Source organism: Chaetomium fimeti, assembly GCF_033439085.1.
Source record: "Chaetomium fimeti strain CBS 168.71 chromosome Unknown B0H64scaffold_1, whole genome shotgun sequence".
Taxonomy (NCBI): domain Eukaryota; kingdom Fungi; phylum Ascomycota; class Sordariomycetes; order Sordariales; family Chaetomiaceae; genus Chaetomium; species Chaetomium fimeti.
Window position 1 is genome coordinate 5,328,726 of NW_026944329.1, and position 15,197 is coordinate 5,343,922.

Sequence of the window (15,197 nt, forward strand, 5' to 3'; positions counted from 1 at the left end):
CAAACTTTCGCTCCTTCCAAACGCTCGCCGCAACAGATCAGATCGCCATGCCGCTAGCGCCCTTCCGACGGCTCGCCTCGTATTTTCCGTTTTCGGCCAACGAGCACACGCTTTTATCCCACGATGCATCCTCTCGGATGGCATCATTCATCCCACTTTCTTTGCTTTGCGATTGCCTCTAAAATACCGAATTACTACTCGAGGTGGATCATGTCTGCGGTTGGCAAGCACCCTTGGGAAACGCGACTTTTTGCAGCGATGGAGACTTCACTCCCGTCTGCACCCAGCAAGGAGATCAAAAGAGGAAAGTGCTCCTCAAATCAACACACCCATAGCTCCTGACGACATCGTATTCATCAGCCCCGCGCGCTGATTACTGCTTCCTCTTTTGGTGGAGATAGCAAGAGGGCCGGGAAGTGAGGTTTTCTGTTGGTACTGTGTGGTCGGTAAGATCATCGAGGTAAAAACCTCCACATGCCCCGGAGCCATGAATATCGAACTTTTCCTATCCCCTTTCCATTTCTTCAAACTCACCACAATTCTCTTCCTACGTTCTCCACACGTTCTTTCACCAGCCGTCGTGGGGTTGTGCTGCAGTTTTCCATTGCCTTGTTTCGACTGAGCCTCTTCCCGGTTCCAACATTCCAAGTTCCCTGCTCGCCGCCAAACATACGATTTTCCATGCGGTCTGGAAGAAAAATCGAAAAATCGAGGAATCAGCACTCTCAATCGCCGGGGCCGTGGGTCCTTGCCGTTGCCCTGGTTCCCTTCCACCCAGTCGCTGTGATCGACGGACCAGTTGTCCGGCTCCATCGCCCGGCTCCATCGGAGGCTCCATTGTTCAGCTCCATCCCGATCGCTTCGGCGCAACCTCCGAGTACTCGGCGGAGCGCGCCTACAAGGGCGAGACTGGCAACCTTGCATTGCCATACTTGGAACACGGCAGCTGAGCCCCTGGAACGTTATCCTACAAGTATCGCTCAACGGCCAGCCGCCTGCTTAATGGCAGGGTGTAACTCGGTAGGAACCAATTGAACAAACTTACATACGTCATCCATCGCTCAAACACACATTGCCCGCGTTGCTCGACAGTGGGAGGCGTGGGGAGAAAGACCGCTTTTTTTCCACCTCGGGAAACTCTCTGTGACACTGCCTTCGTGCGTGTGCCTGAACTACCACCATTTGTTCCTCCCGTTTCACACCGCAAAGTGTTGATCACGACTATCTCTGCCCGTTGGCTCGAGGCGCTTCCAGGGTCCATATATGCGACACCCCAGTCGCCTAGTTTCTTCCACGTTCGTTCTCCCAGCCTGAAGACAAGGCGTGGCTACCCGCTGTCATCGCCAACAATGGCCCCTTCCTTTTTAAACTTCAAGGAATTGCGAAAGAGGTCGAGGGCGAGCTTCAGAACCGAGCGGTCGACCGACGAATCGAGCGAAGCTGGGAACAACACCACTCCCACCAGCGGCTCATTGACACCCCCTTCGATTGGAGCACAGTCAGACCCAGCTTTGAATCTGCAACTCAAAGACCAACCGCTGCCTCCTCCAGATGCCGCTATCCCGAGGCCGCAGTCTCAGCTTTACGCCAATGGCGGCAATAATCGATATAGCGTCTCGGGCATGATCGGTTTGGGGTCCCCGGTCCCGGGCGGACGAGGACCGAGTTTGCCCGTTTCACAATACTCTCCTCGAATCACCAACGTGGCAGACAGTTCGTGGGTGAGAGTGACCCGGCCCCCCAGGTCTCTCAGATCGCGCCCCAGTACGTGGTTATTAACGGGCAGCAGGTATACCAAAAGGTTCTACTCATCCACGGCACCATTGGCGAACCATTTCACCAATCCCTAGACGGCACGGTTACCGTGAGCCGTCCCGACGACAGCTTCCCCCCAATATCATGGCCAGTGCACAACTCTTGCTTCAAGGCACTAGTGTACCTGATGCCTGGCGCCAACCGCTTGCGGTTTGACTTTTCTAGCCCAAAGCTTGCCAACAGCGGATCTTCCAACCCTATCCATTCCTCCCACCTAACAGTTCACATGATACCGCCTGTCGGCGCCCCTCCACTACAACTAGCGATCATGTTGGCAAAAGACTCCCCTGGCACCTTCGATGCCGTGCCAGCGCGGACGGAGAGGGAGGGGAATGGGCTGGAGACTGCAGTCCGCAAGTTCCGCATGTCTGCTTACCTATGGCAGGCGTTCACAGCTGAGCAGATGTCGCGCAACAAGCTTGGCCGGCGCGCTTTTAGGTTTGAAGAGGAATGGACCACGGGCGCGGCAAACCACCGAGACAGGGAGAACGGTTTCCTTCGATCCGAAGCACGGGTGCATATTATTCGGACTGAGAAGACGGTGGCTGAGCTTCGGAGTCTCAACCTGGCACAGCAAAACTCGAAGGCCGCAGACGCAGGGGGTCTTTACGGTATCACGGCAGATGCCGTGCGTGAATACTTCAAGCCACTCCCAGGCCAGAAGTTGTACGTGTCGGTTTTGCTCCTGGACGCGCACTGGGACACGCAAGCCAAAACTATCGTCGGACACGCCGCACTCGGGGGGCGGGCCGGCGATCTGCATCTGGGCATCTTTGGGTCGCACTGCCTCCAGAGCTACCCAACGTGCTTCGAGGAGATAGTGCCGGCCTTCACAGACTGTACGCCGACCGACACCAGCCACGTTGGCAACGACTGCAACGACGCCGGAAGCTCTTGGGAGGCAGCCAACATTGGGATCGGTGCCCATTTGCACGAGACAGGCCATCTCTTCGGCCTACCCCATCGAGAAAGTGGCGTCATGCTCAGAGACTATGTCACCCTCCACCGAACCTTCCTCACCCGTGAAGCGTATTCCACCCGAACTCACTCAAAAGGCGGCCCTGTCTCCCAAGGAGACGAGTGCACTTGGCATCGCCTTGACTGCCTTCACTTCCGCAGCCACCCCTGCTTCCGCCTTCCGAATGACCCTGTCTTGAACCCAGACGACAGCGTCCAGGGTTGGCCAACGGAGGGAGGCGCACTCACCGTAACGGCCGCCACGGGGGTAGCCTACGTCGAGCTGTATGGCGAAGGTGACGACGTATGCCACGCATGGATTGAGTACCAGCCCGAGAACGGCGGGTCAGTCCAACGGTCCATCTCCCTAAACGAGCAGGACTTGCGCGGGAGACTGCCAGAGGCGAAGAGGAAAGGCCGGTTGCGGGTCACAGTCAAGTCCTACGGGGGTGGCGTGCTGGAGGTGGATGACTTTAACAAGCTCTGTTCCAAGGAGGCCGCCTGCGTGCGAATGCCTAGCGCTATGCCCGGCTTGCCCAAGGCGGCGTTCAGGGGTAAAAAGTTGGGCTTGTCGCAGATGGAGGGGTCCGAGGGGCACGAGGTCGTGTTCACGAGCGCATTGAAGCAGGATCGGGTGCTGTCGAGGGTGTTAATTTACCATGGACTGGCCGTGGACGGGATGGAGTTTGTTTATGATGACGACTCGAGGCAGTTATTTGGGAAGAAGGGTGGAAAAGCGGGCGGGGACGTGTTTGATATGGGTACGCACCGTTGTCATGCTACCTGTGAGAGAGACCAGTTGCTGACCTGGGTGAACAGATATCCGGCGTGGCGAGTACATCACGGGCTTTTTCGTCCGCTCCGGCTTTTGGATTGACGGCATCCAAGTATTGACCAGCTTGGGCAGAAGGAGCCCGCTGTTTGGGAACGCGCATGGCGGGGACCCGTATGTTCCTCTTCCGTTGTCATTGGGATCTTCACTAACAGGTGTCCAGACACACCTTAATACCCCCGAGAGGCTACAACATATGCGGTGTCACAGGCAGCTGCGGCCCTTGGCTTGATGGTTTCTCCGTTATCATCACAAAATGAAGCGCGCTGTCTCAGAACGGCGGCAGGTAATACGTCTAATGTCATATTTGCATCCAATTGGGCACTATCGGAGATGGCTGGCGGCGCCGGGGGTGGTACTTCGTCCTACGGGCTCTTACTTGGGTTACTTATACCACGATGACGACAGACTTGCCACAGGATCTCGGTCACGAAAATGGGTGGTGCCTGCGGTGGCGTGCTGGTTTTTTTTTTGTTCTCGAGCATACAACCTAATAACTTTCGGCATGCATGGGGGACACCAAATGGGTAATGGGTTGGGGAGAATACACATACAGATACAGGGTGCCCGTTAAAAACATAAGAGAACTTCGGGCCGTTTAACTATACCTCTGTGACGCAGGGTCTGCCGCCAAGCGATACTGTCCTACTCCAACTGTCTCCCTTTGACATGTTCGCCACTCTTCGCTTGGTTCTAGCTCCTACACACCATCGCCCACTGATCGCACGATTCCCACGGTTCGGAGGCATTCTTAATTATGGGTGATGGCATTGACCTCGGGCCGTGTTGGGCCCAGTTGTATATTCTCGAGGAACGACTTGTAATAATTGCTCGACTCTCGCAGGAAGATTAAAAAAATAGTCATTCAAACCCACAGAAGGTGTCAGAGGATAAATGAGCCCAGCCACAGACTATCATGTCCCCCTAACTTAGACCGAGCCAAACGCCCGCTTTTTCCCTCCGCCAACTCCGAAATGCCAGTAACGGTGAAGCAAACAGATGCTCCTCCTCCCGAACGGTAAAACCGCGACCAAGGAGATCCCACAATGCCAACTGGGAGTCTGGGACTCGGGACTGCGTGAATACCGGTCCCAGACCACCTAGCAAAGCAACAAGCGACAAAAAGGGGTATGTTAAAGTGTTACAACCGATACCATCCCAACCGCAACTTCCCACTCGCTAGTAGTAATTATTCAGCTCTGACCCGCCGCCACCGGGACCACCGCCGCCGGAGTGGTTATTCCCCGGCCGACCAAACTGCTGCTGCTGCTGCTGGCCACCGCCGCCGCCGCCGCCGCCGCCGCCGCCGCCATAGAACCCCGGGTTCCCCGGATTCGAGGGCCCCTTGGGGATGTTCTGGTTCTGGAACCGGCCGTGCGGCTCGTCCTCGTACATCTGGGCGAACCCGCCCTGGCTGTCACGCCCACCGACGTCGTCCAGCGATTTGTAGTGGTGCCCGCCGCCGCCGTGTCCGCCACGGCCGCCGCGGCCCTTGGTGACGCCTCCGCGCTGGCCCTTGTTTCCGCGGTTCGCGCCGCCGCCGCCGCGGAAGTTGCCTCTCCCGGCGCCCCCGCGGCCACCACCACCACCACCGCCGCCACCGCCGCCACCGCCGGAAAAGTTACCCTGGTGGTGGAACTGTCGGTGCTGTTGCTGCTGCTGCGGTTGCTGCTGCTGGACAACGCCCGACGGCCGCGCGCGGAAGTCGTCTTGGGCAGCGGTGTGCTTCCGCTTGCCAAGCGCCCTGCCGGCGGGGCCGTGATGGGACGGGCCGTCGCTTTCGATGCGCAGAAGGATCTTCTCGCCCACTGTGGTCTCGAAGCGGAAGGCCTTGTCCGGCGTCACGGGTTGCCACTTTTGGATCTTACCTGCCTCGGCGTGGCGCGCGCCTTTGCGCAAGGCTAGCACGACGAGCGGGACCGGGTCGCCCGTGTGGAATTTGGCCGTGGCAGGCACGGGCTTGACGCACACCGCCCAGATGGAGTTCTCGAGGCTGGCTGTGCCAGTCACCTCCCAGGTCATCCTGTTCCCCATGCCGCCGACCTTTTCCAGGATGGCGGGTGGGCAGGGCCGAGGGCAAATCATGATGTTGTTAGCATGAAACTTGATGTCGCCTTCGGACACGTTCTGTGGAGTCTGCGCGAGAGTGAGTAGCCGTTGTGTGTCAGTGTTGTTGATCATGTATCCTGTGTAGAAGACTGTTTTTCTGATGGCGAAGCGTTCGCCTTTGCCGCCGCGCCGCCGCTTAGACAGAGTGGCGTTGTGGTCGGTGATGATTTGTTGTACTTCGGCCACCTCGACAATAGGGTCGAGGAACGTGGCCATGTCCACTACCTGGATGACCTCGCCATTGATGGTCCCTCGGCTTGCCGGGCCTTCCATCCCGTTCAGCTTCCTGATGTTGTACTCGTCCAAAAAGTCGCGGAAGGCTTTGACGTGCTTTATCCGGTCCTCGTAGATTCGAATCTCTTCAGCGTGCTTGTATGTCTCCATCAGCGCCTCCAGAAACAACTGCTTGAAGACCATGGTATTGGTGATGCGCTCGTTGTTGGGCCCAACGGTGGGCTTTAAGGAAATCAAGTCGAAGTCGAGGCCCTTGCTCTTCGCCATGCGCTTGATCAGTTCGCCAAAACCCGACTCAGAGCGCCCCGTGAGCAGGACGCAGAGCGCATCCTTCTGCTTGTTGCTCAAGTGAATCAGCTCGACAATTTTCTCGTTCCACCACCCGTCCCACGCGCGGGGCTCTTCCTTAGCAAGGCCTTCGCCTGTTGCAGCGAGGATGCGTGAATCGTGCCACCACCCGCCGTTGACAAAGGCATCGGGATTCGATAGCATTCCGATCGTCGGTCCGTTCCAGAGCTTGGGGTTCGGGAGAGGGGTCTTGAAGACTGTGGGCGTGGTACAAATGGGTCAGTTTACGCCAGAACCACACAGCCACCGAATTTTAGAAGGATCATACGCGTGTTGTCAAAATCATAGACGTGGATCGCTCTGATTCTATCGGCGGGCGGCAGCTGTTTGTCAAGGACTGACCATCTGCTCATTGCTGTCACGGTGCGCGCGCTGCCGGCATTGGCAGCGCCATTGTTGTACGCCGCGTATGCTGTTGAGCCCATGACTTGTCGTGCCCAGTTCCGGATGCGCGAGAACCAAGTTGCAAAAACCATCAAGAGGCCATCGCGACCGCGGACAACTTTAAGGCAGGTGCGCTCCGCGACACTGACAGGGGTGGCGGGAGCCAAGTGGACCCCACAAGTCAGGGAACCTTGAACCAATACGACGCTGCCGCTTTCTTACAACTCCCCGATTTTACAATTCCTAGCATTTTATGAATAACGGGGGATTAATCAGGACACCGATTTCAGGACACCGGAAGTTCGTCGCGGTGGTCGTTACATTATAGTTGAAGACGAGAAAGACGAAAAATAAAAGACGAAAAATAAAAGACGAAAAATAAAAGACGAAAAGTAAAAGACGAAAAGTAAAAGACGAAAAGTAAAAGACTAAAATAAAAGTAAAAGAAGAAAAAGACGAAAACGTGAAGAAGTAACTCAGGTAGCGCCGAAAACATATTAACTTTGTGAAGGTGAATGACTGAGTGCGCGTTTAGACTTGAGAGTTGAGAGAGGTTGTATATCACCCAAATACGGAGATTTCATCCCATAATTGAACTGACCGATACGCTGGGTAAGCTGCTACCTAGTTTCCTTTCGGAAACTCTGGAATCAAAAGCCTCTGCTCGAGGGACATGAAAGAAACAAGAGCAACTTTTCCATCTCCTACCCCCTGACGCCATATGCCTAACCTGCCACCCGAACGCCTTTGCCATACGAATCCACCTCTAGATGTCTCATGACGGGAGCCACATGCCCGTCTTTCTGGTGATAGTGCGCTCACGACATTTCGATCTCCTGAGATTTTGTCTTCTCAGGGCCGTTGTCCGTCCTGTAGTTCACGGCAGCAGCCGCCTCCTCGTGGGTGTAAGGCCCCTCACGCAACTGCTTGAGCCTGTGATGATGAGTTAGAAGAGTCACAGTAACCAAGATGTGGTGGTATACGGACCTCCTCTTGTGAGGCTTGCCCTTCCTGTGAAGAACCAGACTCGAGTCGGTCTCGAACCACTTGGCGCATTCGACGCAATAATTGCGGCCAAACCCGGGCAGATCCTCGGCCGCCTTGGTCTCCTTGTAGAGCTGGAGGTGCCTTGGGGACGTGAGGTCGGCCTTGATCTGGTCAACATCACTGGAAAGCGGCGTCAGTCTCATGTTGCAAAATCTGATAAGGTCCGTGCATCGGAACTCACCGAAGCCGTCTCCGTGTTTTTGTCAGTGTTCGCTTTGCAAAAACCCCCATGGTTACTGTAAGATGATCCGGCTCCTGGATTTCAAAACTTTGATTGAAGGAGCTCAGCCGGGATACTCTGAATCTCCTTTGGTGGTGGTGTTGAGTGTGGTGGTCGCTGCTTTTAGTGGGGTAAATTTTCCGCCAGCAATTTTTGGTCCCTCCTGTCACGGCCGGCGGCCAGCCCGAACACCTACAATTGGAAGGCCGAAGTTTATGCGAGGGCCTCGCACATGTGAACGCACAAGCAGAATTACAGCTGCAGGACCGATATCAACCATCAAATTTTTGGGCAGCTCGGTTTTACCATCCCATCTCGCCGACATCCTCACCAGCTGCTCATGTTTGTCGCCGGAGGAAGGCCACCGTTCAACGGCCAGTCTGAGCCGGAGGTACGTCGTTATCGCCCTCGGATCTCCAGTTCCGACCGAGCTTCAAGGCGCCGAGCCGGGGCCCTGCCGAGATACGGCCCCACTCCAGGGGTCTCCAGGCCAGCAGAAATTTCCAGGTTCCTTGTGTCCGATGCTTCACGAACGGGTCGAGGACCCGCAGTGGTTCTCCAAGTCAGACGGATCCGTCTCGGATGCGATCGAGAACCGACTTCAACACCACGCGGGATGGTGAGAATTGAGGCGGCTCGGAGATGTAGGCCGGGTTCGCCGCCGGCTTGGAGTTTTTCAACAGTTGAATCCGAGATTCGTAGCGATCGTCAACCAGTTGCGTCACAATTCAGCCCTGCAGGTTGCGCGTGGTTCGACTCCTCCAATATGCACAACGGCCTGGCACACTAACCCCGCGGTGTGAACGCATGTCCCACATATGCTATCTGGTTGGTGATGTCAATCATCGAACGCATCACGCCAGGAGGCCAGCAACTTTTCCGATGCTGGTGACGGTTGGCCTCCTGAATCGCCATGACGGCTTTCCAACATTTGCGAGATACCTAAATATAGTGTATAGTGAGCCATGCACGTCGGGCAAAAAAAAGCCGGACTCCAAGGGGAGGTGTCGACCAACGTCGACTGTAGGAACGAAAGGAAAACTATCCAAAAGCCCAAAGAGTCTGAACTACCTTAGTTTTACTTTTCATTTTACTCGATACATTTTTAGTTCATTTATTTTCCCGAGTTCTTTCACTTAATTCTTCTTGCTTGGTTTCTTGTCTCCTTTGGAGTTCGGCTTTTTTTGGCTAGAGGGTGCCATGGAGAGTTGAAGCTCATCAAGCCGGTTTCCAGACGAATTGGCACCCCATGTGCTTGAAACGGCTTGGTGGGATGCAACGTGGGAGTTGCCGGCGGCAAACGAGGAGCAAGGGAATATTTCGAGGGAGATTTGTGTGCCAAATTCATCATATCTTTCCCAACCTCTGTAAAGACCGATGAAGACAGAACATTTTAGATAACTAGGCACGCGTCAGTCCCCATCTCTCAACGTTTGTTTGCCTAGAGTGTTTGGCACCGCTGGGGCTTGGGAGGCACATGAAGCACATGCCATCAGCAACCGACATCCCACCCCGGCCAGACTCTCATACCCTCAGGGTATCCAGCCCCGCGCTAAAACCCTTGTGTCGCATGCCGTGGGAGAAAAGACGCAAAACCACATCAGACCCTCCCCCATTCTCAAAGAAGGCCAGCAGCTCGGTGGACACCAAAGAGGGAACCAGTGCTGCCTCGGCTCTTCGTGCCTCTCGGGCCTATCGCGATATACCCCTGTCTGCATTGTCTGAGAACCAACAAACCCACCTCAGACGTACTGTGTAGCTGCTGGGCATGGACAAGCCAAGGGGTCCGATTAGCAAAGCTTTAACATTGCTTGACGCAGAGTCCCCGGGCTGCTTGCTGACGAACGACGGGTATACCGGATCGAGGCGGCCTCGGCAGCCAGGCGCGCAGGTGAGAGAGAGGCTGAGGTGAGGAGAGACATGGAAACGCTGCGCAGTTGCGGCTTTGATCGGGAATGCGACGTTCGAACGGAAGCCATTGAAACAGGCTAGCCTGATTCGGGCTGGCAGCGATGTCATGGTTTGCAACCCAGGTCTCCCCCACAATGCGGGCAGAATATAATCGGCGACTCTCTGATTGGCCAGTCGGCCGTCTCCATCCGGGCGAGGTACTTTCTCGGCTATGACGGTGGCAGGAAGCTCGCAAGCAACAGGTGCCCGGCCTCTCGTTGCCACTGTGATGTAAAATCCCGCCTGCCACTCCTCCAAACTTCAAAACTCTCCACCTTTTTTCCCTTTCCTTTTTCCCCTCGTAGCAGTCACCCGTCTGCAAACTTCACAGTCATCCTTTCCTCGTTGTTGTTGCGAGGCTGTTTGGGTGACAATTCTCCCCTCTAATTGACTTGCTGTTTGTGCTCGTGCCGAGTTGAACCGTCACGACGACCACCACCACCACCATGTTGGCTTCTCGTCAGCTCCTGGGCGTTGCCCGGAGCCGCGCTGTCGGTAGCGCGAGCCTAGGCCTCCGGCGCATGGCGACCGTGTCCGACTCTCCCCTGGACAAGAAGGTGGGTTTCCAATTGGTGACATGGAGGGGTACTCGCGCAACGGTTGGCTGATCGTGTGCTTGGTTTCTGTATTCTAGGTCCGGCAAAACAACTGGGAGGAGGGCAATTTCATCAACTACAAGAAGATGTCAGAGAACCTCTCGATCGTGAGGTCAAGGCTGAACAACCGCCCCCTCACCTTCGCCGAGAAGATCCTCTACTCCCACTTGGACGACCCGCACGGCCAAGACATCGAGCGCGGGGTCTCCTACCTCAAGCTGCGGCCGGATCGCGTCGCCTGCCAGGATGCCACCGCCCAGATGGCCATTCTGCAGTTTATCAGTGCTGGCCTGCCCCAGGTTGCCAACCCCACCACTGTGCACTGTGACCACTTGATCGAGGCCCAGATCGGCGGTGCCAAGGATCTCGAGCGCGCTGTGGGCATCAACAAGGAGGTCTACGACTTCCTCGCCAGCGCCTGCGCCAAGTACAACATCGGTTTCTGGAAGCCCGGCTCTGGTATCATTCACCAGATCCTGCTCGAGAACTACGCTTTCCCCGGTGGTCTTCTTATCGGCAGTATGTTCAACCCCAGACTCCTTAACCCCGGCAGGAATAGAAGGGCCAAGGCTGACATTATCTAGCTGATTCCCACACCGTAAACGGAGGTGGCCTCGGCATGGCTGCCATTGGCGTGGGCGGGTAAGTTTTGCTGAGCTCCTCCTCGACCTTCTTGGAACCGACTAACATTGACGATTAGTGCCGACGCCGTGGACGTCATGGCCAACCTCCCCTGGGAGCTCAAGGCCCCCAAGGTTATTGGTGTCAAGCTGACCGGGCAAATGTCCGGCTGGACTGCCCCCAAGGATATCATTCTTAAGGTCGCCGGTATTCTCACTGTCAAGGGTGGTACTGGCGCCATCGTTGAGTACCACGGCCCTGGTGTTGACAGCATCTCTGCCACTGGCATGGGTAAGTCCTATTGGCGCCTTGACGCATTTTCCTACCCCCAGCGAAGCTAAAGAACGGAGGAAGAAGGGGGGAGGGGGGTGGAATGGGCGGGATGGCAAGGCATTGGGCTTGAGGGTGGAAAGTCAAAACATGCTAACATGCTCATTTTAAAGCTACCGTCGCGAACATGGGCGCCGAGATCGGCGCGACGACCTCAGTTTTCCCCTTCAACGACCGCATGTACGACTACCTGGCCGCGACCAAGCGCAAGGAGATCGGCGACTTCGCCCGCTCCTACGCCAAGGAGTTGCGCGAGGATGAAGGTGCCGAGTACGACCAGCTCATCGAAATCAACCTCTCTGAGCTCGAGCCCCACATCAACGGCCCCTTCACCCCCGATCTTGCGACCCCGATCTCCAAGTTCACCGAGGCCGTCAAGACCAACGGATGGCCCGAGGAGTTGAAGGTCGGCCTGATCGGCTCGTGCACCAACTCTTCATACGAGGACATGTCGCGCGCTTCCGCGATCGCTCGTGATGCGCTCAACCATGGTCTCAAGACCAAGTCGGAGTTCTTCGTCACCCCGTAAGTGCCTTTACCAATTTCTGGAACGACAACCGGCTGACACGTTGTGCAGGGGTTCTGAGCAGATTCGTGCGACCATTGCGCGCGATGGCCAGCTCAAGACGTTCGAGGAATTTGGTGGTGTCGTCCTGGCCAACGCCTGCGGCCCTTGCATCGGCCAATGGGACCGCCGCGACGTCAAGAAGGGCGAAGCCAACTCCATCATCTCGTCGTACAACCGCAACTTCACCGGCCGCAACGATGGCAACCCTGCTACCCACTCTTTCGTCACCTCCCCTGACCTGGTCGTAGCTATGTCGATTGCTGGCACTCTCAGCTTCAACCCCCTGACCGACAAGCTCAAGGACAAGGACGGCAACGAGTTCATGCTCGCCGCTCCTACCGGTGCTTCTCTGCCTGCCAACGGCTACGACCCCGGCCAGGATACCTACCAGGCCCCCCCCAAGGACCGCAATGTCGTCAGCGTCCAGGTCTCGCCGAGCTCTGACCGTCTGCAGATCCTCTCCCCCTTCAGCGCCTGGGACGGCAAGGACGCGACAGACTGCCAGATCCTGATCAAGGCCCATGGCAAGACCACGACTGATCACATTTCGATGGCTGGCCCCTGGTTGAAGTACCGTGGTCACCTCGACAACATCAGCAACAACTTGCTGATCGGTGCCATCAACGCCGCCAACGGCGAGGCCAACAAGGTCAAGAACCAGACTACCGGCGCCTTCGACGCCGTCCCGGCTGTTGCCCGTGACTACAAGTCCAAGGGCATCAAGTGGGTTGTTGTAGGAGACTGGAACTACGGCGAGGGCTCTTCTCGTGAGCACGCCGCTCTGGAGCCCCGTCACCTCGGCGGTCTCGCCATCATCACCCGGTCGTTCGCCCGTATCCACGAGACCAACCTGAAGAAGCAGGGTATGCTTCCCCTTACCTTCTCGGACCCCGCAGACTACGACAAGATCCAGCCCGACGACAAAATCGACATCCTCTGCACTGAGCTCGCCGTCGGCAAGCCCATCACCATGCGCGTGCACCCCAACAACGGCTCGGCGTTCGACATCAAGTTGTCGCACACCTTCAACGAGGGCCAGCTCGAGTGGTTCAAGAACGGCAGCGCGCTGAACACCATGGCTAAGAACGCCAAGAAATAAAACATATACCAGAGTAGATTGTGACGCAAGGAGCCGGAGGATGGAAGACGTAGCGGCATACAGGGATTTGTGGGTTGGCGGGTTCAGGGGATCACCGGAATTGGCGTAATCCGCAGCACTGTTTCTCATTTGTATGTATAGTCATGGGCCTTGCATTTGAATGTATTGTTTGTGAAGAACCTGTCTCAACGTTCTGCTATAGGCTGTGAGCTGTGGGCTGCGTGCAGTCTGTCAGGGCATGTCACTCGGTAGTTATGACATCACATAGGAACGAAGATATGATACCATTGTTGCGTATATTGTATATATGCATAAAGTTCACATGCCATTGTCCGCGGGGTCACTCTTGCTCCCCCTGCGAAACGTATGCAGTAACCGGGACTTCTAGATCCTCCACACAACTTTTCCGCGGGCGACCCGATAAGGCAAGCGTAGGGTAACGGCGTTGTGGATGCTGTTGGTTGAACTTTGCAGTCGCATGTCAGCTCAGTCAACGACTTTTTACTTTTTTAACTTCTGCGTTGGAGCGGGAATGCCTCTGCGCGACCCGATTTTTGACTTCTATACCCTTTGATGCGTTCTTTCCCTCCCACTGACGAATTGACGATCGAGACGAATGAGATACGTTAGTTATGCTATCGTAGTCCACGCGAAGAGCCTCCCTACCTACCCCTTGCCGTTTTGCCGAGCGGGCCGGCCAGGCCGAGTCCTCGCGTTCCCGATCCGCCTCCGACGCGTTTTTCTACCTGGTACCACGGGAAGCCTGGGAGTTAGCATCGAAGGAAAAGGACACTGGGAAACAAGGGGCTGGAAACACAGAGAGTCAAGATGCCGAACAACCCGACGCACATGCTCAAGCTCGGCTTGCAGCGGATCACAGCCTACATCGACAAGCTGCCGATTTTTACGAAGGCTATAATGAGTTTGATGATCGTCCTTGAAGCTGCCAGCCTTTTGCCGTGGTGGAATATTAAGGCTTGGGGTTGGCTAGAGCCGGATCTTATCAACCTGTCGACATGTGGGTTCCTGCCATCCCCTCGCCTCGCCCCGACGCCCTCGCAATGACGGCATGGCCTGGGTCTGGGAAAGAAGACGAAGCTGACTCTAGTCGGTGGGCAGTGTATCGAACCAATACCTTCCCGCTCATCCACAGGAACGTGTTTCACCTCGCCATTAATTTCTTGGGCGTCGTCCCGCTTCTGGAGCGATTCGAGATGGAACATGGCTCGCTCCCGTCGGTAGCGCTGTTCTTTGGTCGTGAGTGACGGCGCTGTCCCCGGATCGGTTGAGGGACGGAATGGCTGACGGGGCCGCTTTAGCATTATCGACGATACCTGCGCTGATATATGTCCTGATTGAGCGGGTTTTGCTGCGGGCCAACACCCCAATCATGGGTTCCAGGTGAGCAACACTGCAAGAGGGGATCGACTGTGTTTGGCTGGACGAGTTACCGTGTGCTAACTAACGACTGGGTGTGCCTACAGTATCTGGGGTTTCCTTCTATACGGAGCCGAAGCCATCCGCGCGAATAAGACCGCGCCGTACTTGGTCATCAGGGGACAGCCTACCATACCCACCTGGACGGCACCAATTGCTGTGCTGCTGGTTGCCATACTAGTGACACCCGGTTCTAGCGCCCTTGGGCACGCTTGCGGATTGGGCGTGGGCTATGTTTGTATGCAGCCATTTTTTATTCTTTTTTCCCCTCCTCGAGGCAACGCAGACGCTAACAGACGGCCACATTTAGTCGGGTTGGGATACCTCAAATTCCTCGTACCGCCGGATAAAGTTATGCGGTTTATCGAAACGAGGCTCAAACTGCGGTCATGGTCTTCATACTACGTGAGCGTGGACCAGAAGACCTATGGCCGGGAGGGCGTGATCCCATTGACTACCTTGGTTCCGGTTGTTGGCCCTGGCTTGACGGGTAGCAACCAGAGGTTGGGGCCGACACCCGTGTAACGGGTGCCCCGTCAGTGCTTGGAATATTGATGAGTGACGCATGTATGTAATTAGACGGGGTAGCGGTTTGGGTTACGGGTATGTGTTGTAATGGCGACTTTAGTTCTGCTTCGTTATTTGCGACC

The 15,197-nt window shown here is 56.1% G+C and overlaps 5 protein-coding genes across 5 annotated transcripts; 3 read left to right on the forward strand and 2 right to left on the reverse strand.

Annotated features, from left to right (window-relative positions):
• Positions 1–1,349: 1,349 nt before the first annotated feature.
• Positions 1,350–3,836, forward strand: B0H64DRAFT_315593 (putative peptidase family-domain-containing protein; the record flags this gene model as incomplete). Its single annotated transcript, XM_062800248.1, has 3 exons — positions 1,350–1,721; positions 1,787–3,533; positions 3,592–3,836. 3 exons carry the CDS (start codon positions 1,350–1,352, stop codon positions 3,834–3,836), a joined length of 2,364 nt encoding a protein of 787 aa, XP_062665025.1.
• Positions 3,837–5,236: 1,400 nt separating this feature from the next.
• B0H64DRAFT_296315 (uncharacterized protein) lies at positions 5,237–6,771 on the reverse strand (the record flags this gene model as incomplete). The annotated part of the gene is made up of 2 exons (XM_062800080.1): positions 5,237–6,492; positions 6,564–6,771. Coding segments are annotated over 2 exons (1,464 nt in total), but the record flags the coding sequence as incomplete, so codon positions are not given.
• Positions 6,772–7,497: 726 nt separating this feature from the next.
• Positions 7,498–7,869, reverse strand: B0H64DRAFT_315744 (uncharacterized protein; the record flags this gene model as incomplete). The annotated part of the gene is made up of 2 exons (XM_062800255.1): positions 7,498–7,612; positions 7,667–7,869. 2 exons carry the CDS (start codon positions 7,867–7,869, stop codon positions 7,498–7,500), a joined length of 318 nt encoding a protein of 105 aa, XP_062665027.1.
• A 2,198-nt stretch (positions 7,870–10,067) lies between these two features.
• Positions 10,068–13,403, forward strand: B0H64DRAFT_335283 (aconitase family-domain-containing protein). Its single transcript, XM_062801122.1, has 6 exons — positions 10,068–10,453; positions 10,531–11,011; positions 11,077–11,134; positions 11,193–11,404; positions 11,557–11,968; positions 12,021–13,403. The coding sequence occupies exons 1-6, from the start codon at positions 10,343–10,345 to the stop codon at positions 13,108–13,110; spliced, it is 2,364 nt and encodes a 787-aa protein (XP_062665028.1). The 5' UTR covers positions 10,068–10,342; the 3' UTR covers positions 13,111–13,403.
• A 117-nt stretch (positions 13,404–13,520) lies between these two features.
• B0H64DRAFT_383836 (uncharacterized protein) lies at positions 13,521–15,196 on the forward strand. The gene is made up of 5 exons (XM_062802973.1): positions 13,521–14,128; positions 14,230–14,367; positions 14,430–14,511; positions 14,595–14,785; positions 14,858–15,196. The coding sequence occupies exons 1-5, from the start codon at positions 13,939–13,941 to the stop codon at positions 15,070–15,072; spliced, it is 816 nt and encodes a 271-aa protein (XP_062665029.1). The 5' UTR covers positions 13,521–13,938; the 3' UTR covers positions 15,073–15,196.
• The last annotated feature ends 1 nt before the right edge of the window (position 15,197 follows it).